Genomic DNA, 21,497 nt, shown 5'->3' with positions numbered 1-21,497 from the left:
CCTGTCCTGCCCACCTTTCCAGGTGGCCCAAGTCCTGGGTTGATTTCTGACCTGTAGGTGCCCCCTTGTGGCGATGACTGGCAGAACCTGGGGTGCATCCACAGGTCCCCGTGCCAGCCCCACACTGCCCCGGAGCCTGGGGACGCAGCAGTGACTAACCAGACAGGGAACCCTGCCCTTGAGGGCCTTGTAAGGCAGATGGGGGACATAGGAAAATGTGGAACAAGGGACAGTTGCACGTAGGGACAAGCTGGAGTGGCAGCGGGGAGGTGACATTCGAGTTGAGCTGCAGCCAAGAGAAGGGTGCCCCAGGAGAGAGACACTGCAGGTACAAAGGCTCCGAGGGGAGACAAGCTTGGGGCAAAGAGGTGGGGGTGGCAGGAGCGGAGGGAAGGAGGGTGTGAGTGGAAGCCGTGGAGTTTTACTCTTGAGGGCACTGGGGAGCCATGGTGGGATTTTGAGCAGGGGAGAAACAGGATCTGAACTGCAACCTTTATTAAGAGCCATCCTAGGCCACCACAAAAACACCGATGATACCCATGTATTGAACAAGTCTCCATGCATGTACCACTGACCGGAAGAAATGAACCTGACAGATGCAGTTGAACCCGTGGTCTCTGGCTGTCCCTCTCCACCCCGCAGCGTACCGTGGTCAAGAATTTGGAGTTAGTCCTTCATTCATATGGTTTATACTTTATTACGTACTATGTTGGCCATAAACAATATGATTTGTGTGACTATAAACTCTGTATTAGTGGGACCACATCCTCCTGCGATCTGCTCATTTCGTGAATATTGTTTGCATTTGTAAACTATTAATAGTTTTATTTTTTAAGCTCTGAAGAACTGAGGTGTAACATGCCCACATGAAGTGTGTAAAGTGCACACGTGTTAAGTGTATGGCTCGGTGCATGTTACCTACACGCACACGAGCGTGTGCAACACGCAGATCAAAATGTAGGACCTTCCCATCATTCCAGAAGGTTCCCTCCAGTCCACAGCCTCCTGCCCCCGGCCGTAGGCGTCGCTCATGCCCGTGCTCCCTTCCGTGGTGGCGTGACGCTGGCTCTTGTGCCTTTTCATCGCTGTGTCCCATCCTGTTGAGTGGGGCAGCCACCGTTTGAATTTCCAGTTTGGGGCTATCGTGAGTCAGGCCGCTGTGAACACTCCATTGGTGAACTTTTGTGGACTCACGGGCTCACTTGTCTTGGGTCACTTGCCCAGGCATGGAACCATGCGGTCGCAGGCTGGGCGAATGTTCAGCTCTGGGAGGGGGGCGGGGAAGCCACTGAGCCCAGCTGTGGGATGTGGCCGGTCAGCACACCCAGCCCTGGCCGTTCACGGAGTGAGCAGAATATCCGCCTGGATGGACACAGTTGCTCGGCCCTCCTTCCCCTGGCTCCATGTGGGTTGTGTCCCGCTGTTCGCTCTAACAGGGCAGCTGGTCGTGAGTGGGCGCCTTCTCGAACACGTCTCTGTTTGTCCAGGGGCCTGTGATGGAACTCGGGCCAGCGTGGCAGGACAGCAAGGACATTATGACTTTCACGAGCCCCTAAGTGAGTTTCAGCATCTCCCAGTCGCACCTGTGAAATCCGGGGGACTTTGGGGTCCCCGTTCCTGGCCCTTCCTGCTTGTCCGCGAAAGCCTCCTTTCTGATGCTTGGCGGGAAATGGGATCATTTGGAGTGGGGAAGCTTCTCCCTTTTACTTCTGAGCTCGTTTCCGTTAGGGATGTCGGCCGTGTCTTAACATTTCTTTCTGGAACAAACGGATATGGTTTGGTGATGGGACAAGTTACACGGGTTGGGCGGCCCTCTGTGGAAGCCATCCTTGTCCCTGGAGTAGACCCTGCCTAGTCACCGCATATGATACTATCACGCGCTGCTCTATCCTGGTTGCTGACATTTTGTCGAGCGCTTTTGCTTTGTTGTGCGTTAAGTTTCGGCCCCGGTTTCTTTTCTCCCATCCTGAACTTGGTTTTGGCATTCAAGTGCTGGCTGCCTAAAAGAATGACGTGGGGGCTTTCCATCTTTTTTTGATTGTCTGGAATTGTTAACTGACATTAAAGTCATCTGGTTTTTCATGCATTAAATTTGGGGGGATTATAACATCATACTGTAAAGCACATAAAACACAAACATACAGTTCAACAAAATTATGGAGCAAACACCCACGTCACCACCGCCCGCTCAAGAAATGGAGTGTGGCCAGCGTCCCAGAGCCCCTGTGATTGCCTCTCTGTCCCCCGAGGTAGACCCACTTTGACTTCCTCTTCTCCTTCTCTAGATTTGCCCCTTGCGGTGGAAGGATCCCTGAAGAATATAGTTCAGCTGAGCTTGTTTTTGAAATTCATTCTAAAGCACTTACTCTGTAGGTGTTATTTTGTGTCTTTTTTTTTTTTTTAAGGTTTATTTTGAGAAAGAGAGAGCATGAGCGGGGCGGGGGGGAGGGATGGAGAGGCCCCACACTATCAGCTCAGAGCCCAACGAGAGGCTCAATCCCATGATCATGACCTTAACCAACCCTATTTTGCGTCTTAATTACTCTTAATGAAGTAGGTCTTAATGCCCAAACAGGCCATCCTATTTTATTCTCCTTCAAGATTCCTTATTATTCTTGGCTCTTTGACCTTCCATGGAAATTTTACAACTCACTTGTCAAGTTCCACATGCACCTGACTGGGATTTTGATTGTGAATGCATTTAACCTATAAATAGTTTTCAAGAGTCTATTGGTTTCCTAGTGCTGCTGTAACAAATGATCACAAACATAAAACAATACAGATTTATGAACAAGTCCTAGGGTCCAGAGCCTGAGATGGTCTCACCGGGCTAAATAAAGCCAAGGTGTCGGCAGGGCTGTGCTCCAGCTGGGGACTCCGGCGAGAATTCGTCTCACCCTCTCCCAGCTTCTGGAGGCCGCGTCCAGCCCGCATCCCTGGCTGATGACCCTTCGTCTACACACCGGGTCCCTCACACACCACCACTTTCTGCTTCTCCCTTTTCTATCCCCTTCTTCCACTGTTAAGGACCGTTGTGATTACATTGGACCCACCAGGTCGTTCAGGGTAACCTCCCCATTATGGTCAGCTGATCAGCAACCTTAATCCCATCTGCAATCTGAATCCCCCTTGTCATGCAATTTAACATACTCAGAAGTTCTGGGGGTTGGATTGTGCACATCTTGCGGGGGGTGGGGGGGGAGGGCATTTTCTGCCTACCAGAAGGAATATTGGCATCCTTGGTACTGAGACGTCCATTCAATGCCCATGGAGCACCTCTCTTTCCATTAGGCTTTCCCTAAACACCTCCATAAGGTTCCCCTAGGGGCCTTGTGTGTTTTTTGTTTGATTTAATCCCAGGCACTTCATTTTGGGTACTATTGTCAATAGTTTGTAGTTGGCTTAAGGGTTATTCTTTCTGATCATGAATGAATGCTTAATTTTATTAAACCCTTTGCCCATACCTGTTGAAGTGATCATATGTTTTCCTCCCTGACTTAAAAAAAAATTTTTTTTAACTAGGCTCCACGCTGGGTGCTCCAATGCAGGGCTCGAACTCATCAACTCTGGGATCAAGACCTGAGCTGACATCAAAAGATGTGCCACCCAGGCGCCCCAACTCCCTTATCTTTTTAAGGCAGTGGATCGGAGCAATGCGTTTTCCAGCATTAAATTTTGCATACCTAAGATTCAACCTTAGACACAAGGTTACATCCTTTTTATACGCCACCACTTCCCTCTGATTTTTCAAGAGAACGTGCGTGCTTGCATGTGGGTGTACGTGTGTGCATGGGCAAGTGGGGGGCGGCAAAAGGAGAGGGAGAATCTCTAGCAGGCTCTGTGCTCAGCGTGGGTTATAGGGCTTGATCCGCAACCCTGGGATCATGACTGGAGCTGGTATGAAAAGTTGGATGCTTAACTGACTGAGCCACCCAGACGCCCCCCTCCCTCAATTTTATTTAGGATTTTCACATCTATGGTCACCAGTGAGGCTAGTCTAGAATTTTCCTGTTTCATATTGTTTTGAGGAAATGCTGGTCTCATAAAACGAGTCAAGAAATGTTTTCTTCTGAGTTTGTTAAATTCCCTTTTCTCTCCCCTTGAGTGTTTGGTAGGACTTTTCCAAGAACGCCATCTGGGTCCGGAGTTCTGACTAGTTCTGTTTCCTTGCTAGCTTATAGGACTATTCAGACTTTCCCCCTCTTTTTGAGTCAGTTTTTTACCCTCTAGGAACTTGTCCAAGTTAGTTGACATTTTCAAGTGTGCTGGCACCAAGCTGCTCACAGCATCCTCCCCCCCCCCCCACCCGCCGTGGGGTTTTCGCGTGGCTTAGACAGGAGAGCCCCCCCTCCAGGAGGCTGAAGCCCCTGCAGGCGCATGGCCTGGGCAGCAGAAGGCGGCCTGCCTGCCTCAGGAGGCACCTCTCCTGCTGTAATCTCTCCATGTTTGAAAAGCTCTCTCTCCACGTTTGATGTCTTTCGAGGGATAGCGATTTGGGCCTTCTTTTCATCTTGATCAAATTTCCCAGCAGCTTCTGAATTCCATTCATCTATTAAAATAAGCAACTTGTGGTTCTGCTTTTTATCGAATGTTTGCTTTCTATTCCCCTCCTATTATTTCCTTCTTCCTGTGTTCTTAGGCTTATTTTCTTGTTCTTTTCCTGACTCAAGATGCATGCTTAGCCCAGCACTTTCCATCTTTCTTCTACATATACTATACCTAGTATTACACAGGCACATGCTCACAGTGGGAGGGCTTGCACATAACCTTGTCCCAAGCATTGCTGGGAACAGAGGCCCCACTCTACCCTGCAGATGACCTGTGACCCCCAGGGGCTCGAGAGGCTGCGGCTTGGCCTCCAGCAAGGGCAGTGATGGAAAATGCTCTGGACCCAGGGTCTTCTGGAAGGAGGCCATCGGGGCTTGCTGCGGATGTGGGTGTGGGCAGTGAGGGGCAAGGCATCAAGGGCACTTCTAAGGGCTCTGGTCTGAGCCCCACCAGCCCTCAAAGGGGGAGCTGGGCGATCTGGGGGAGGGATAGGGGTGCACAGCCCTTGCAGGCAACAGGGGGTGAGCCGGGCAAGGCCCAGCGGGGCAGCAGGGGGAGATGCAGGTGCCTGCCGCGGGAAGACAGGGCACTTCCTGCCCATGCGCCCACCACAATCCCCTCTGAGGACCGGGCATCAGTTTTCAAACTCCAGTGCACATATGAACCACAGGTGGAAACTGTTGAGAGGTCTCCTGGGCCTCGATCCCAGAGACTCTGCCTCGGCAGGTTGGTGGGGGGGGGGGGGGGTCTGTGAACGTGCATTTCTAGTGAGCTCAGAGAGGACCTTGATGTGAGTCCAGCACCTGCCCCTGGCCACCCAGGAGTCCGCAGCACGCTGCACCTGAGGGAAGGCAGGCAGTGTGTTTAAGTAATGGAATTTAATGTAATCGTGTGACACGGACACAGACAGGGTGGTGGTGCGGTGGGTGACCCAGCACAGACGGGGATGGCCCGTGCCCCCCGCCCTATGGGGCCGGCGGTCCCCCGGGGGACAAACACTGATGTGGCTGGGTGATGGCCTTGCACGGCACGGCTCACCCTGGGAAGGCACCTCCGCTGAAGCCGGGGGTCTAGGCCAGGAGCCCCGAGGAGCAGTCAGAAGCTGCAGCCACAGACCCGAGTGCCAGGTTCCGGCCGGACGTGGGAGGGCCACCCGGTGCTGGCGCTGCTGGGGGGGGGGGGGGGCGAGCCCGCCCGCGCTAAGTGCTGCCCAAGAGCGCTTCAGGACAAGGGGCGGGGGGTGCACACAGTGAGGTTCACGTAAACAACGATGGACGAACAAGACAAACTCTGGGGACACTTATAAACCTACGACGTTCAGCAGAACGGCAATAAAACAGCGGCCCTGCCGGCCCGGCCACATGCCGCGTGCGGCCAGCAGTCCGGCGGGCATTTCCCAATCTTTCTGGCGCCTGGGAGCTAAACAGCACAGAAGGCTGCATTTGATCTCTGGAGGGAAAGATTTCATTTCCTTCCCCTCAAACTGACTCAGGGGGCAGAGAGACAAGACTTCTCGAAGATGAGCCTCTTCTAGGAGAAGGGACCTCAGGGACGAGAGTGGCAACGGCAGAGCAGGTGTGCCTGGAGGAGGTGGGGCCCGGGAGGAGCCGGGAGGAGCCGGGAGGGTGGCCGGCAGCCAGGGGGGCGCCCCTCCTCCATCCCGCAGGCTCGGCAGGTGCTTCCTCCGGGTGCTTCCACCTGGAGCGCCAGCGCCGGCCGTGGGGCCCGTCACTGGGTCCGGAGCTGGTAATCTAGAAGCAGGGAAGGAGACGTTGGTTTTCTGCTCCGCACCTGGGGGCGGGGCCGCCCCCCTCCCCCACCACAACCCTGGGGCTGCTCTGTGTGCACCACCTGGGGCACAGGGGGGCGGCCACCAGGAAGCCTGTCTGCACCGCCCGTGGCGGGCTGCACGCACCTCCATTCTGAGTGATGTACCGGACCCACGGCAGAGCCTGGTAGCCGCTCTTCTCAATGATCTTCAGGTAGCGCACCTAGGGCACGGGCAGCAGGGCCTGAGTACGTGCGTGCTGCCCCTCGCCCCCACCCCGTCACTCCCTCGGGGCCAGGGAGGGGAGGGGAGGCTATGAGGAGGAGCAGGCAAGCACAGGCAGAGGTGTGGGGGGGGGGGAGGGGCATCTGTCTGGAGTGTGTGGACACCACGGGAGGGAGCGGTCACTGCCAGAAGGTGCGGGGAAGAGCCAGGCTGTGCCCTCTCAGACACGGCCCTCCAGCAGACTCCTGGAGAGGAGGCCCAGAGTTCACCTCCCCTCGCGGATTTGGAAAACAGGCCCTGTGGTGGCAGGTGCGCGAACACCGGAGGCTCAAACTCTAGTTCTGGGGGCGGAACGACTCTCTAATCTCAGGGCTGAAGTGCAGGGTGAGGTCTGTGTGGACAGGGGTGGGACCAGGCTGCCGAGGAGGGCGGCAGAGCCGGGGCAGCACGTCGGCGCCCTGGGAAGGCAGACCAGCACCGTTGTCCACGCTGGCTGCAGCAACCCGAGCTGGGATGGAGGCCTGGGCCTGTCCACGTGTGCTCTGGGGCCCTGCGGCCCTGGCCGCATGTACCTGGATGCCAGAGGTAGTGAAGTAGGGGATTTCAAACTTGACGCTGATCGGGGGCTTGCCCTCCTTGTCCTCCGCCTCCACGCTCGGAAGGCCAAAGTGGGCCCGCATCAGGTACTCCTTGCCACCCTGGGGGAGCAGACGAGGGAGAGACGGTCAGGCCAAGGCCCTGGCCCAGCTCAGCCAACAGCTGCTCCTGTAGGGCGCCAAGTTGCTGGCCCGGCCACGGAGCCCCTTCCTGCGTGGCCGCGGTCTCCCAGAGTCTCGGCTCCTCAGACACACTTACACTTAGCCCAGGCCTCTCGGACCGCCCTGCCAGCTGAGCCGGCCCGATCGCAGGCATGCTGCAGAAAATCGCCGAATTGTTAGGATCAAGAGAGTGGCACAGACTCTCAGGGAATGAAGACTAGTTGCTTCAAGGATGCCTAGACTGACAGGCCTCAGGCAGGGAAAGGAGGCAGGAGGTGTGGACCACCTGCTGAGGCCAGAGCCCGAGGGAACAGCCCCACCTGCCCCATGTCTGGGCGGCACGTGGAAGCAGAGGGGGAAGGTCAAGGTGAGGCATGGTGAACAGAGGGAGATGACAAAAGTGAAAGATGGAGGTTGGGGGCTGACTGATGGGTTGGACTCGGGTCCTGCTCCCAGAGATGGCCCCTGAATGACCGGAAGCCCAGGCCCGGACGGGAGTGAGGCATCTCAGCCCGGCCATCCAAGCGCCCGGGGTGTCGCACCTAGAGGAGTAGGGAGCAAAGAGAGCGCGGCCCTTATCGCGCCCAGGACACCAGGTGACCCCCACGGCTCTGGCGGGAGCGGCTGCTGAGCAGGGCTGCTTCTGGCCGGAGCAGGCAGGGGTGGTCCTGGAGCTTCTCGGGCAGAGCAGAGCGGAGCCCCGGCTCCCGGCCTGCGCTCGTGCTCCCCTCATGCTCCCCTCCTTGGGGCGGAGCCAGCGGCCAGTGTGTTCACCACCGCCAGGGCCAGGGCCACAGCAGGGACTCTGCCTGAGCCAGTGACATGTGCTGAGTAAAGACCATGGGACAATGAGGGGAGAATAATGCGGTCCCGCAGACAAAGCAGGCAGCTGAGGAACTAAAGCCGCTTCATCATCAGCCTGTGTATGAAACAGTAACCGGACCCCAAATCTGAGCCTTATAAAGACAAAAGGGTAAACGAAAGCACGAGGACAGGCCGAGGGGCAGCGGCGCGTCGGCTCGCCCGCCCCGTGTCCGTCACGTCGATGTCAGCGGGTGCAAGTCCCCCGAGAGCGAGAGAGACCTACAGGCCGGCTCACAGGCCAAAACACAACTCTGTGCCGCAAAAGCAGAGAAAGGCCACACGCGCAGGAAGACCCGGCGAAGGCGCACCAGCCAGAGGCAGACAAACGGCAGGGGAGAACGCAGGGCAGCAGTCACAGGTGCAAGGAGGACAGGCCATGGTCCCGGAGGCTGCGGTCCCGCGGTCCACAGGGAAGACACCATAGCTGCGAGTATCCACGCCACCAACTCACGCGGCAGCAGCTTGTGAAGCAGGCGCCACATGCGGCACAGAGGGAGCCGGAGGAAGGCCGAGCTGACGGGCAGACGCTACCTCGGCGTCACGCAGACCTCGTGGGCTCTCTCCCCGCCAGCAGAAGCCCTGCCTTCCTCCCAAGTGCACGCAGGGGATCTGCAAACTCTGACCTTCCATCGCATACAACAAACACTTCAAGAAATCCCAGAAACGGAAACGACAAGAATAACAGTCTGGCCTCAGTGCTCCAAATCTGTAGTGAGGAGAAAAGAAAACAGAAGGCCCTTCCCCGAGGAAATTTAAAAAGAACAACCCACTCTGTTTGATTACAGAATTTCTAGATGATCACATCAAATAGGACATGTCAGAATCTAAGCGTTATATAGCTAAGGCAGGGCTCGTAAGAATATTTATGGCTTAAATACTTGTGGCGATATACATTTTAAAACAAAATCATCAAATGAAACTATCCAACTTGAAAACTCAGAACAAGGATGGAGCCTGGGTGGCTCAGTTGCTTAAGCATCCAACTTCGGCTCCGGTCAAGATCTTGCAGTTGGTGGGTTCGAGCCCCGTGTCAGGCTCTGTGCTGACAGCTCGGAGCCTGGAGCCTGCTTGGATTCTGTGCCTCCCTCTCTCTCTCTGCCCCTCCCTGCTCATGCTCTGTCTCTCTCTCTCTAGAAGTTAATTAACATTAAAAATTTTTTTTAAAAAAGAAAGAAAACTTAGAACAAGGAAAGGATGAAGAAATTTAAACCGAAGACTTATAAAAGACTGGAAAACATTACAACAAAATTAAAAATCAAATCTGGGGGAAAAAAAAGAAAAGAGAGAAGCCACTAGGTAGCTTTATCAAGGAAGACAGAAGGCCCAAATAGACAAAATAAAAAATAACAAGGTAGGGGCGCCTGGGTGGCTCGGTCGGTTAAGCGTCCGACTTCGGCTCAGGTCATGATCTCACGGTCCGTGGGTTCGAGCCCCGCGTCGGGCTCTGTGCTGATAGCTCAGAGCCTGGAGCCTGTTTCAGATTCTGTGTCTCCCTCTCTCTCTGCTCCTCCCCTGTTCATGCTCTGTCTCTCTCTGTCTCAAAAATAAATAAATGTTAAAAAAAAATTAAAAAAAAAAACAATAACAAGGTAGAAGTAACCATCATAATGGGAAAAAAAAAAGAAAAAGAAAAAGAAAGACCACTTTCTCCAACTTGGCAGACAACTTAAAAACCTGCTTAGGTTGGCTGGCTTTTTGAAGGGAAACAATTTACCCAAACAGCCTGTAACAGAAATGGAAACTCTGAATGGCCCAATTTCCACAGAAGAGAGAAAGTAGTCGAGATCTGGAAGGTCACACAGCCAAATTCTATCAACCTCAAGACCAGACGACATCCAGGCTCCTCAAACTGCCCTGCGGCATGGAAATGGGGCATGGGGTAATTACGAAACAGGCAGAACAGAGAGCGCCCCCAAAAAAAGTCAGCCTCGGTTACGAACATCAGCGTGCAAAAGTTATGCACAGTGTTAACGCAGTTCAACGGTGCTTTAAAAAGGAAATATGCCTCGATCGGGTGGAGCTTACCGGAAGGCAGCCATGTTTCGAGATCCACCCGTTAACAGATCTGAACTGAGACACCAAAGGGGCGCCTGGATGAATTTGTTACCCATTTGTGCCGAAAACACAGGAAAGTAAGGGCTGGATCGAGTCCACGGCCCCACGTGGTGTCAGACTTGGGGGGAGGACGCCCAGCGCCTCCAGCTGGGGCCCAGACCAGAGGTCACTCTCCACCTCCACTTACGGGCCCTGGAGACAGCAGCCAAAGCAAGGAGACGCCGGAGCCATCAAATGCCCAACAACAGCAGAGAAGGGAAAACCATATCTGGTTGTAAATGATACGAAGGAGTATCTGAAGATGCACAGGAATTGAAAGAAAAACTACCATAAACCAAAAATACAGGAGGGAACTAGGGCGTAAAACTACCATACAAACATCAGCCACCTGCTGGAAGACACAATGGAAGAGAAGACCCCACTCACCAACACACTGACTTAAAAATCATCCTCACAAGAGGGGCGCCTGGGTGGCTCAGTCGGTGAAGCATCTGACTTTAGCTCAGGTCATGATCTCACGGCTTGTGAGTTCAAGCCCCACGTTGGGCTCTGTGCTGACAGCTCAGAGCCCGGAGCCTGCTTTGGGTTCTGTGTCTCCCTCTCTCTCTGCCCCTCCCCCTCTTGCACCGTCTCTCTTAAAAATAAACAAACAGGGGCGCCTGGGTGGCGCAGTCGGTTAAGCGTCCGACTTCAGCCAGGTCATGATCTCGCGGTCCGTGAGTTCGAGCCCCGCGTCGGGCTCTGGGCTGATGGCTCAGAGCCTGGAGCCTGTTTCCCATTCTGTGTCTCCCTCTCTCTCTGCCCCTCCCCCGTTCATGCTCTGTTTCTCTCTGTCCCAAAAATAAATAAACGTTGAAAAAAAAAAATTAAAAATAAACAAACATAAAACAAAAAATTTTTTAAAGCATCTTTATGAGAAATGTGTCAACTGGTCGTGAGCCCTGGAGGCTCCTGAGGGCAGGGGATGTTCTGTGGCTTTTATCTAGTTCCAGACACATGGATGTTTCCCCCCGAGGAAGTTCACTGACTCATTCACATTCCATTTGTGTACTTTTCTGCATGTTGTATTTCAATAAATGCACTTTTTTACACCTAGGGAAAGGCTATGTGAAGTATATAAGGTAAACATCCAAACATCCCCAAAAGCACAAAGGTGAGACTGACACAAAGGTCAGTCTCATAAAAGGACACAGGACAAAGTCCTCATAAAGGACAAAGCCTCATAGAAGTGTTCTGACTTTGGTATTTAGTACAAACAAACAGGTTCCAAAATTCATTAAGGAAAACTAAACAAGCAAGAATCACCAGGAAACAGACAAGAGATGGATATGGGGGGTTGGGGGGGGGGGGGGGGGGCCTGGCCTCATCAGATGTTAAAACATAGACTAAAGCCCTGAGTTAAAATGTGGCCTCGCTGCATGGACAGATAGACAACAGGACATTCAGAAAGAGACCTTATGCCATATGAAAATTTGATATTTGATAAACATGGCATTTCAAAACCACTGGGGGAAGGTAAGACTTTTTAGTAAATGATGTTAGAAAACTGGATAGCCATTTGGAAGAAGACAAAACTGGACCTATACCTCATCCCATTTACCAGACCTAGCTCTGAAAGGACGTAAAAGCCAAGGTTACAAAAAATGCCACTATACAGGTTCTAGAAGCAAATATGGGTGAATTCCTTTATATCTGGGAAAGGTGAGGCCTTTCAAAGTATGACTTACAGTCCAGACACCACAAAAAGAAAAGACTGAGAAATGTGACTACATTAAACAACAGTCATAAAGCAAAGAAGCAATTTTGAAAAAGTCACACAGCGGCTTCATTTTCTTGGTTTTGGCTCAGGTCATGATCCCACGGTTCGTGGGACTGAGCCCCCCCGGTGGGCTCCGTGCTGACTGCACAGCCTGCTTGGGATTCTCTCGCCCTCTCTGTGCCCCTCTGTCTCTCACAAACTAAATAAAAATTTTTTCAAAAAAGAAAACAGGTCACACAGCAAAAACCACCAGAAACAAAGCCAAAAGAGAACATCAAACTAGGGAAAACCTCCTGCAACTCGTATCAGAGAAAAAGCTTTGCTTAATCTTGCCCATATAAAAAGAGCTCTCAGAAACGAAGAAAATGACCAAACCTGACAGAGAAATGAAGGGGACAGCTGCCGTAATTTCCAGAGAAAGAAATGCAAACGGCCCCCAGGCCTAAGGAAAGGAGTCTCGTCTCGTTCATGACGAGAAAACGGCAACGGGCCGTAATCAGCACAGCACGGGGGTGCACACCCCCCTTCCCGGCTCTCCGGCTGCCACTGCTACAAACCCAGACTCAAGTGCTCAAAACCCTGACCACAAGCCAGGCATCTACGCCAGCACGAAGTGCTCTACGTTCCCGGAGCTCGTGCTGGAGTCCGAAACCCACGCTGCTCAGGCCTCGAGGCAGTCTGTTCCCCTCAAGGGAAGCGGAGTTCTGACCCGGAGTGCCAGAGGGAGGGCAGGAGGGAGGGAGAGAGGCAGGGGTGCTGCCCTGACGCTGGAGACGGTGCTGTTCGGACAAGCTGCCCGTGCCTGCTCCGGCTTTCCCTCCTCGCTTGGCCCACCCCTCGGCTCTCTGTCCGCGGGGATCCTGGCCCCGTGCCCCGCTTTGAGGCCGCTGCGTGCTGGGATGGGCACAGGGGGCAGGCGGGGCGTGGGAGGAAGTCGAGGGGCACCCCACTGAGAAGGGTGCTCACCGGGAAGGACTTGATGGACCACACGATCTCACTGTTCTCGGGGACCCACTTCACACTCCCCACTGTCGTCTTGAACTTGGGGGAGTCGGCGTCGTTGGGCACGGGGATGTGGATCTCCACGTTGTTGGCCGTTGACCGCCGCTTGAACTGGCTCTTGGCCTGGAGACGAGGCCGATGCAGCCAAGGTTGCAGAAGGCACAGGTGAGAAGGCCCGGCCCCGACCCGGCCTGCCCCAGCAAGGGCCCCACCCCCCTGGCCTGGCCCGGCCCCGGGGACCCCCATCAAGCTGACCCCGGTTCTCCAGGCTCAGCTCGTACCCTCCTGCCACCTGAGACCCTCCCTATAGCCTCCAGTCCCCTTGGCCTTCAGGGCTCCCCATTCTCCCCTCTGGGTCAGTGAGGCAGCACGGACCTCAGCCACAGGCCTGATCTCCCCGGACAGGGGTCATAGAGCCCCACGGTGTCCCTGCCCTGGTTAGGCCTGGTTAGGCCTGGATAGCCAGCCCTGAGCCGGCGAGGCTATCCACAGCCCCCTCTCTCACTGCCCTCGTCCCCAGGTTGGCGTTGTGTGCCGGGTGTGCACGCACCTTGATCATGTACTCGATGCGGCTGTGGGAATGCTTTTCGATCACGGACTCGATCCATATCAAGGGCTTGACCTGTTGGGGAAAGCGAACACAGCACTCACACCTTTCCCCCAGAGGGGACACTGAGGCCCGAGGCAAGGGACCATCTGCCAGGCGTGAGCCCAGCAAGACACTGCCCGGGGCTGCCGGACGAGTCCCAGCCAGGCCAGATGGACACGCACACAGAGGGGCCTCTGAAAATGCAGAACACGTCACCGGGGCTGCCTGCAGTGGGGGCAGTAGGGCCAAAGGGCTCCGGTCCCTCAAAAGGTTCAGAGCCCCGAGCTGTCAAACACCGGCTCTGCAGAGCCGGGCAGCCCGTAGGGAGCTGTTCGTGCCCTGGGTGTCAGCTCGGGGACAGGGACCGTTCCCACCCAGCAGGGAGGGGGCGGGAGCCTGTCTGGAGCCTCCCGCGGGCCGCCCTGGAGGAAAGCCTGCCCCGGTGGAGGGCGGGCGCACGCACGTGGGTGTTGAGGCGGTAGGACATGAGCTCGAACTCGCCATCTGGGGGGATGAAGGAGATGGTGCGGTCGTTCTCGAAGCGTGAGAGTCGCACACACTGGTGGAACTTCACATCCTCCAGCTCCACGGACTTGCTCTTGCCACCTGCGGGGAGGCGGGGTGAGGGCGGGACAGACCCTAGCCCCTCCGGGTCACTCCCTCGGCAACACTGTCAATCCCGGGGGCTCACCCCTGGCAGAGCAGAGCTGCCCCTCAAATCCGCGAGAGCGTCTGGGTCACGAATGCCAAGGGGCCCGGGTTCCTGGACGACCGCCCCCGTCCCTCCGCAGCCCCTTGGAAGCCCCGTCACATCCTGACCCCGGGCTCGGGCTGAGGGCAGGGCTGGCTGGCCTGGGTCACTCTGGCCCCCAGCAGCCAGTCCGTGGCTTAGCTGGCGCTCCTGCCCAGGGCGAGTCTGCTGAATGTATAACAGACCCGGCTGGAGACGCGGGGCGACGGCTCAGGGCTCCCGGTGTGCCCCGGCCGCATCGTCATCCCTTGTGTTCTGGGTTCCTGTCTTGGTTTTCCATCCCACAGAGGAGCTGTGCAGGTGGGGCCCAGCCAGGGACAGGAGCTGCCCTGACGGGCTGACACCCGAGGGGGCCTCACTGCTGATGTGATGGTGTGGCCACCCCTGCCACCGCTCCCATGGCTGGGGGTCCTGTGGTGGGCCAGGAGCCAGGTGTCCCATTTGTCAACACAGAGACTCGGCACGCTGGGTCCCTGAGATCACTCTGGCCCCCGCCCCACCACAGGGGGTGCTACATGCAGGCCATGTGGCAAGAGCCAGAGCCACTGTGTGTAGCCTTCAAACAGCCCAGACCCAGCACTCCAGGTGGGGGCAGGAGCTGGCACAGGACAGGAGAGAACAAGGCAAGGCCTGACCTTGAGCCCGCAGCTCCCTTCAAGATGGTGTAGGGCAGGGTCGTGGACCTGCGTGACCCTTCCCACACTTGACGTCTGAGGTGCTCGCCCGTGCACTCTGGCCCACAGGGTGACGAGGGGACTTGACTTTGGGATCTCTGCTCTTCTATGTTTTCTACGTCCAGTTATGGATTTACTAGTTTTCACAGTTGTCTTGTAAACAACCTGAACATGTTTCTAAAGCAAGTACTTGGGGTACACGCGTTGGCCCACGCAGCTGGGTATTCCCTCAGCTCAGCTGTGAGCTCAGCGCAGGCCCGCTCTGGCCACAGGGACGCAGTGGGGGTGGCAGGGGGTACTCACGGCCCGTGTTGTCGAAGAGAACCTTGTCGTTGAGGCCCAGGCGCAGCTCGGGCATGCCTGAGAGGAAGACCCGCATCTTGATGGAGCCCACAATCTCACTGCGCAGCACGTTGCCATTGGCACTGACCTGGGAGGCGGCGAGGCGGGCGTGAAGGGAGGCCCCCACTCACCAGCTTCATACCCTCCCGCCACCCAATTCTCGATGCCCTTCTCCCCATCCCGGCCTCCCTCCAGCCTCTGTGCCAGGGTCACAGAGGCCGACCCGTGGGCTCTGCCCTCTAGGCCTCAGGCCACAGCTGAGTGAGGACCCTACCAGTGCCTGCTCAACCACTAGGCTGGCCTTCCTCCAGGCAGGCCACACTTGCTTTTCTAGAGATCTCTGTTTCTCCAAGTGGGGCCTCAGGAGGCCACCTGCCCCATATCCGCTACTTCCTAAAGATGGAGCTTCCCGGGTCCTGACACCTCGCTGCTCCCCAGGGCTGCCCTGAGGTCCCATGACCATGGATCCACAGCACCAGATAAAGTCAGAGGAGTAACGGCTGAGCCCTTCCCCGTGCACTCCAACAGTCTGCATGGCGGAGTTATGCTTCGGGCAACCCTGTAGCTCACGAGCAGACCAGGAAGCATCTGAGATAGTGATTAGAAAGTCACAACAGGCCAGCAGGCAAACCCTGAGGCTGTCCTGAGGGAGCCAGGCTGCTGGAACACCTCTTCTCAGGCCCATTTTAGATACAGAACAGAGGCCACACAATGGCTGGCGGAGGCGCTGGGGCCACAGCTATGACGACCACCCCACATCACCACGTCCACACCCACAGGCAAGAACAAGGGCTGCAGATGCACAGGCCTTGGGGCCACGAGGGCCGCTCCTCAGAGGTGCCAGCCACACCCACGTGCCGGAAGGCCCCAGTTGCCTATTTCTAAAGAGAAGGAGGAAAATCTGTCCAGCCTTTAACTCAAGCATCTGGAAAGCACCACAGGCAAACATGAGAGCCCTTCCCCTCTGAAGGAGGTGGAAAACCGAGGCACCAAGGAAACGACAACCCGGGAAAGGCACAAAACAGGACAGAAGGCCCTGCAACGTCTGGTTCTGTCACCTCACTGCTCACTATACTCTGGTCACACTGGCCTCTCACTGTCCCCACTGCACACAGCGGCCACCTCTTCCTCCTCCGCCTCTTGTCAGCTCTGGCTGTCCACCTCTGTCCCCACTCTGGTGAGGGGGTGCGTCAGGCCACTCACTGCTGGGTCCAGCACGAAGACAGTGCCTGGGGGCAGAAGGTCCTCAGCAGGTACGTGCAAACGTAGGCCCTCGCTGGTGGGATGGGCTCTGGGCACCCCCCATGCTCCCAACTGTGACTGCCCCTAGATGTGGAGGGCCGTCCCCCCGCGTGGGGAGTAGGGACTACACAGCCCTCTGGAACTGAACAGGTGAGGTCACCAATGCTGGGAAGGCGGGCTCAGGAAGGGGAGAAGAACTGTGCAGGCCCAAGGCTCATCTCAGCCCTGCAGGCAGCAACCAGGATGGGTGGGTGCAGAAGGGATGTCTGCTGAGCTGCTCAAGTACACCGTTACACCCAGGTCACCGGAAACTGGACGCCGGTGTGGACTCAGCAGCCGGCTCTGCGATCAGACTCAGGAAGACGGTGTTCTAGCGCATCTGGGACACCTGCACCTGCCTCGTGCTGCCCCGTGTACGGAAGAACAGGGTCCTTCAGGCACAGCCACATGCTGGGTGCACTGTGGTCAGGACACCTATTGAACTGCCAGTGTTTTCATATAACCTATTTACAGGCTGTTCCCCCGGATCTGCTTTCATAGGCCAGCACACTCTAGTGCCAGATGGACCATGTTCTGGGCTCAATAAACAATTCAGACAAAGTCAGGAGGGGCATGTGGTTACTGAGGCCACTGTCTTGCTCCAAGACTTAAAAAGTAAAAAGGCAAATATGTTTATGCGCAGTCCACTGGGAGAATCTTTTTGGGGAAGCACCGTCAACAATCCCACACCGGAGGACCCACCGCTCCGGGAGGCCCGCCCAGGTAAGGATGCTGCCCCAAACACACATCTGAGGACGGACAAGCTGGCTCATTTCTGCACTGCCTGCGGCAGCTGGAAAGGGCACACCCTAGTGAGCCGCGTGATGGGACTGGTCTGATCAGTCATGATAATCTCCAAAGTGAACACAAGCAGGCTGCGGGTAACATGGGGTCGGCTTGTATGCCCTTCCCTGCCACTGGCTACAAGGACGACACACGGGCAGGGTCCATGGGCAATCATCAAAGACTGAAAGGCACAGTGGGTGGATCTGGGAAGAGCCACTGAAAGCGCGGCACCCAGGCCCCGTGGGAAAGTGCAGAGGAAACCTGGAAGTGGAAGTGAGCCCTGGGGATGCTGACTGAGCTGGCGGAAGCCTGTAGCTCTGGCTTCAGGGCCAGAAGGGGAACTCCTGCTGCTTAGAGGGCATTTGGAAATCCCCCGATTCCCCCCTTGTCTGTTCTCTCACCTCCAGGCCCCAGGCAACCTAGCTGTTGTTCCCAGAGGGTGGGGCAAGCCCAGGATTCAGGCCCACTGCAGGCAGGCAGGCAGGCCAGAGTGGGGATCTAGAGCCCCCAGTTGGTCACAGAACCCAAAAGGGAAGTCCTAAACAGCTGACAAATACCAGAAAGAGAGTAGAGAGTGAGGAGTCCAGGAAAGCAAACCCATGAAGTTATTTGTGTCTCCAGAGCACTCTAGAACTGGGCATGAGTAGCTAGGATCCTAATTAGCATGCCAAAGACTCTGAGAAACAAACCACCCAGTCCCAGACAGACCACCAGGCAGTGCATACTCCGGACAAACTCAAATAGCAAATGGCAGGAAGGCTTTGAAAACTGAACTGATACTTACGGCCCACAAATTGGGGGCTGCAACTTGTGGCCTGAACCTAACCAGGCCAACTGTCAGCTCGAACACAAATACGGACATTTTCTGTATAATCTAAATAAGACCTAGAATCTTATAATGTAACATTCAAAAAGGTCCAAGATACAATCTAAAAATACTCAGCATACAAAGAGCCAAGAAAATTTAACTCACACGGAAAATACAATCAACAGATGCCAATGCTGATGCAAATGTTGGAATTATCTGACAAAAGACTTTAAACAGTTATGTAAAAATTACAAACACCCTTGCAACAAATGTTAAAATAGAAAGTCTCAGTAAAGAAGCAGACTATAGGAAGAAGAATCAAATGGAAATTTTAGAACTAAGAGATGCAGTAACTGAAATACAAAACTTGCTGGATGGGCTCAACAAAAGGATGGAGATAAAACAGGAAAGGGTCAGTGAACTTGAAGACAGATCAGAAGGAAGCATCCAATCTAAACAACAAAGAGAAAAAAAAAAGATGGGATAAAAGAAACAGCACCTCAGGGGCCCTTGGGACACTGACTAAAGGTCTGATATTCATGTCACTGGGCAAACATATTTGAGAACATAATGGCTGCAAACATCCCAATTTTGGTAGGAGACATAACCAAAAGATGAACAAATCCCAAACAGTAGAAACCTAAAGATATCCATACCCAGACACAGCAAATCTATCTGCTGAAAACTAAAGACAAAGAAAAAATCTGGAAAGCATCCAGAGAAAAGCAATGTGTTACCTACAGGGAAATATGGATTCGAGTGACCGTGGATTTCTCACCAGGAAGCATGGAACCTGGAGGGAATGTCACAACATTTTCAAGGAGCCAAAGGACAACTGTCAACCCAGAACCTGTATCCAGTTGAAATATCCTTCAGAATGAAGCAGAAACGAAGACATTCTCAGATGGAGGAAAAGCAAAGTAGACCTGTTCTGAAAGAACAGCTAAGAGTAGCTTTTTAGGCAGAAGGGAAATGATACCGGAAGGAAACCTGGGAAAAGTCAGGAAATCGAGGGAGAGCCACAGAAGTGCCAAATGTCTGAGTTAAATGGGTTATTGTCTTGACTGCTTTAAAGCATGTTTGAGAACTGAGAGCAACAAATCTTACCACTGTCGGAGGTGGTTTCCAATGCATCTAGATTAATGTATAAAACAGCTCTAGCATTGAGGGGTAGGAAACTTTCTGGATTCCAAGTGAAGTGGTGAAATATTGATTCTAAGCAGGTAAGTATGCATTTTATAGCAACCACTAGATACAACTATATAAAGAGATATGGTAACAACCACCATAAAGAAATGAAATGGAATATTAAAAACATTCAAACAGACCATGGAAGGATAGGAAGAAAAAAAAAAAAACACAAAGGAATGAAAAACAGAGGCAACAAAAAGAAAACAATAAAATGGCAGACATTTTAATCTAACAAATTAACAGTTACAGTAAGTATAAATGCTCTAAACATATCAATTAAAAGACAAAGACTGCCAGAATGGATGTTAAAAAATGACCCAGTTTGAGCACTGGATGATGTATGGAAGTACTGAATCACTACACTGTATACTTGAAACTGACATTACCGTGTATATTAACTAGAATTTAAATAACTTAAAAAAAATAAAATAAAAGGATGGGGTACCTAGCTGGCTCAGTTAGTGGAGTGTGTGACTCTTGATCTTGGAGTTATGAGTTCAAGCCCCATGTTGGATGTAGAGATTACTTAAAAATAAAATCTTCAAAAAAATAAAAGGATTTAAAAAAAGAAGTAAAAGGATAGAAAAACACATAGTGTGTAAACACTGATGGAATAATCTCTGAAGTGACAATATTAATAGCAAAATAGACTTCAGAGCAAAAAAATTACCAGGGATAAAGAGGGACCTTATATAATGATAAAAGAAAGGGTCATTTCACCAAGGAAACATATGAATCCTAAATGTGCCTGTGCCTAACAGCATAGCTTCAAAATATGCTAAGACATAATCTGCAATTAACAGCTGGGGCTTTTAACGCTATCAATAATAGGTAGAACTAGTAGACAGAAAATGAGTAAGAAAAGCTAGAAGAAATAAATGTCACCAACCAACAGGATTTAATTGGCAATTACAGAACAGTCCACCCAACAAAAGCAAAATATGTATTTTTTTCAAGTGTACCTGGAACGTTTGGCAAGATAGATCACATTCTGGGTCACTAAAACAAACCTTAAATTTTAAAGAATGGGCATTATAAAAAGTATATTTATATATTTTAAAGTTTATTTATTTTGAGAGAGAGAATCCCAAGCAGGCTTCACATGGTCAGTATGGAGACCGATGTAAGGCTGGAACTCACGAACCATGAGATCATGATCTGAGCCGAAACCAAGAGTCAGACGCTTAACTGACTAAGTCACCTAGGCACCGCATAGAAAGTATATTCTTTTTTTTTTTTTTTTTTTTTTTTCAACGTTTATTTATTTTTGGGACAGAGAGAGACAGAGCATGAACGGGGGAGGGGCAGAGAGAGAGGGAGACACAGAATCGGAAACAGGCTCCAGGCTCTGAGCCATCAGCCCAGAGCCTGACGCGGGGCTCGAACTCCCGGACCGCGAGATCGTGACCTGGCTGAAGTCGGACGCTTAACCGACTGCGCCACCCAGGCGCCCCGAAAGTATATTCTTAAACAATAATGTAATTAAATTAAAAACAAAAAAACAATGACAATAAGGTAACAGAAAAATAAGTAAACATTTAAAAATTAACACACTTTCATTAAATAATCCATGAGTCAGGGTGCCTGGGTGGCTCAGTCAGTTAGGAGTTTGACTTCAGCTCAGGTCATGATCTCGCAGTTGGTGGGTTCAAGTCTCATGTCGGGCTCTGTGCTGACAGCTCAGAGCCTGAAGTCTGCTTCGGATTCTGTGTCTCCCTCTCTCTCTGCCCCTCCCCTGCTCATGCCCTCTCTCTCTCTCTCTCTCTCTCAAAAATAAACATTAAAATAAATAAATAAATAAATAAATAATCCATGAGTCAAAACTGAAGTCTCAAGGGAAATTTGAAAATATTTTGAAGATGAAAATCTAACATACCAATTATGGGTCGTAGCTAAAGCACTGCTTAGACATGTACGACATTAAATCTTTATATTAGAAAAGAAAGATTCCAAATCAGCATCTTCGCTTCCAACTTAAGAAACTAGAAAAAGAAGAGCAAAACAAACTCAAATCACAGAGAAAGAAAAACTAGAGCCAAGAACAGAAATCAATGAAATTGAAAATGGAAAATCAATGAAATCAAAAGCCAATTCTT

The 21,497-nt window shown here is 52.9% G+C and overlaps 1 protein-coding gene across 2 annotated transcripts in view; it reads right to left on the bottom strand.

The window, feature by feature from the left end:
• Positions 1-5,407: 5,407 nt before the first annotated feature.
• AP1M1 (adaptor related protein complex 1 subunit mu 1) overlaps positions 5,408-21,497 on the bottom strand; it is a 30,227-nt gene continuing 14,137 nt past the window's right edge. For both annotated transcript variants that reach the window (XM_030303409.1, XM_030303417.1), the window contains 7 exons: positions 15,297-15,423; positions 14,032-14,174; positions 13,530-13,601; positions 12,944-13,102; positions 7,114-7,239; positions 6,464-6,539; positions 5,408-6,299 (listed from right to left, as the gene is read on the bottom strand). In XM_030303409.1, coding sequence (XP_030159269.1) covers positions 6,277-6,299; positions 6,464-6,539; positions 7,114-7,239; positions 12,944-13,102; positions 13,530-13,601; positions 14,032-14,174; positions 15,297-15,423 — 726 coding nt within the window. In that variant the 3' untranslated portion in view covers positions 5,408-6,276. The remainder of the gene's footprint in view (positions 6,300-6,463; positions 6,540-7,113; positions 7,240-12,943; positions 13,103-13,529; positions 13,602-14,031; positions 14,175-15,296; positions 15,424-21,497) is intronic.

Source organism: Lynx canadensis, chromosome A2 (genome assembly GCF_007474595.2).
Source record: "Lynx canadensis isolate LIC74 chromosome A2, mLynCan4.pri.v2, whole genome shotgun sequence".
Classification (NCBI taxonomy): domain Eukaryota; kingdom Metazoa; phylum Chordata; class Mammalia; order Carnivora; family Felidae; genus Lynx; species Lynx canadensis.
Note: the sequence above shows the minus strand (reverse complement) of the source record. Positions and strands in the feature narration are given on the sequence as shown.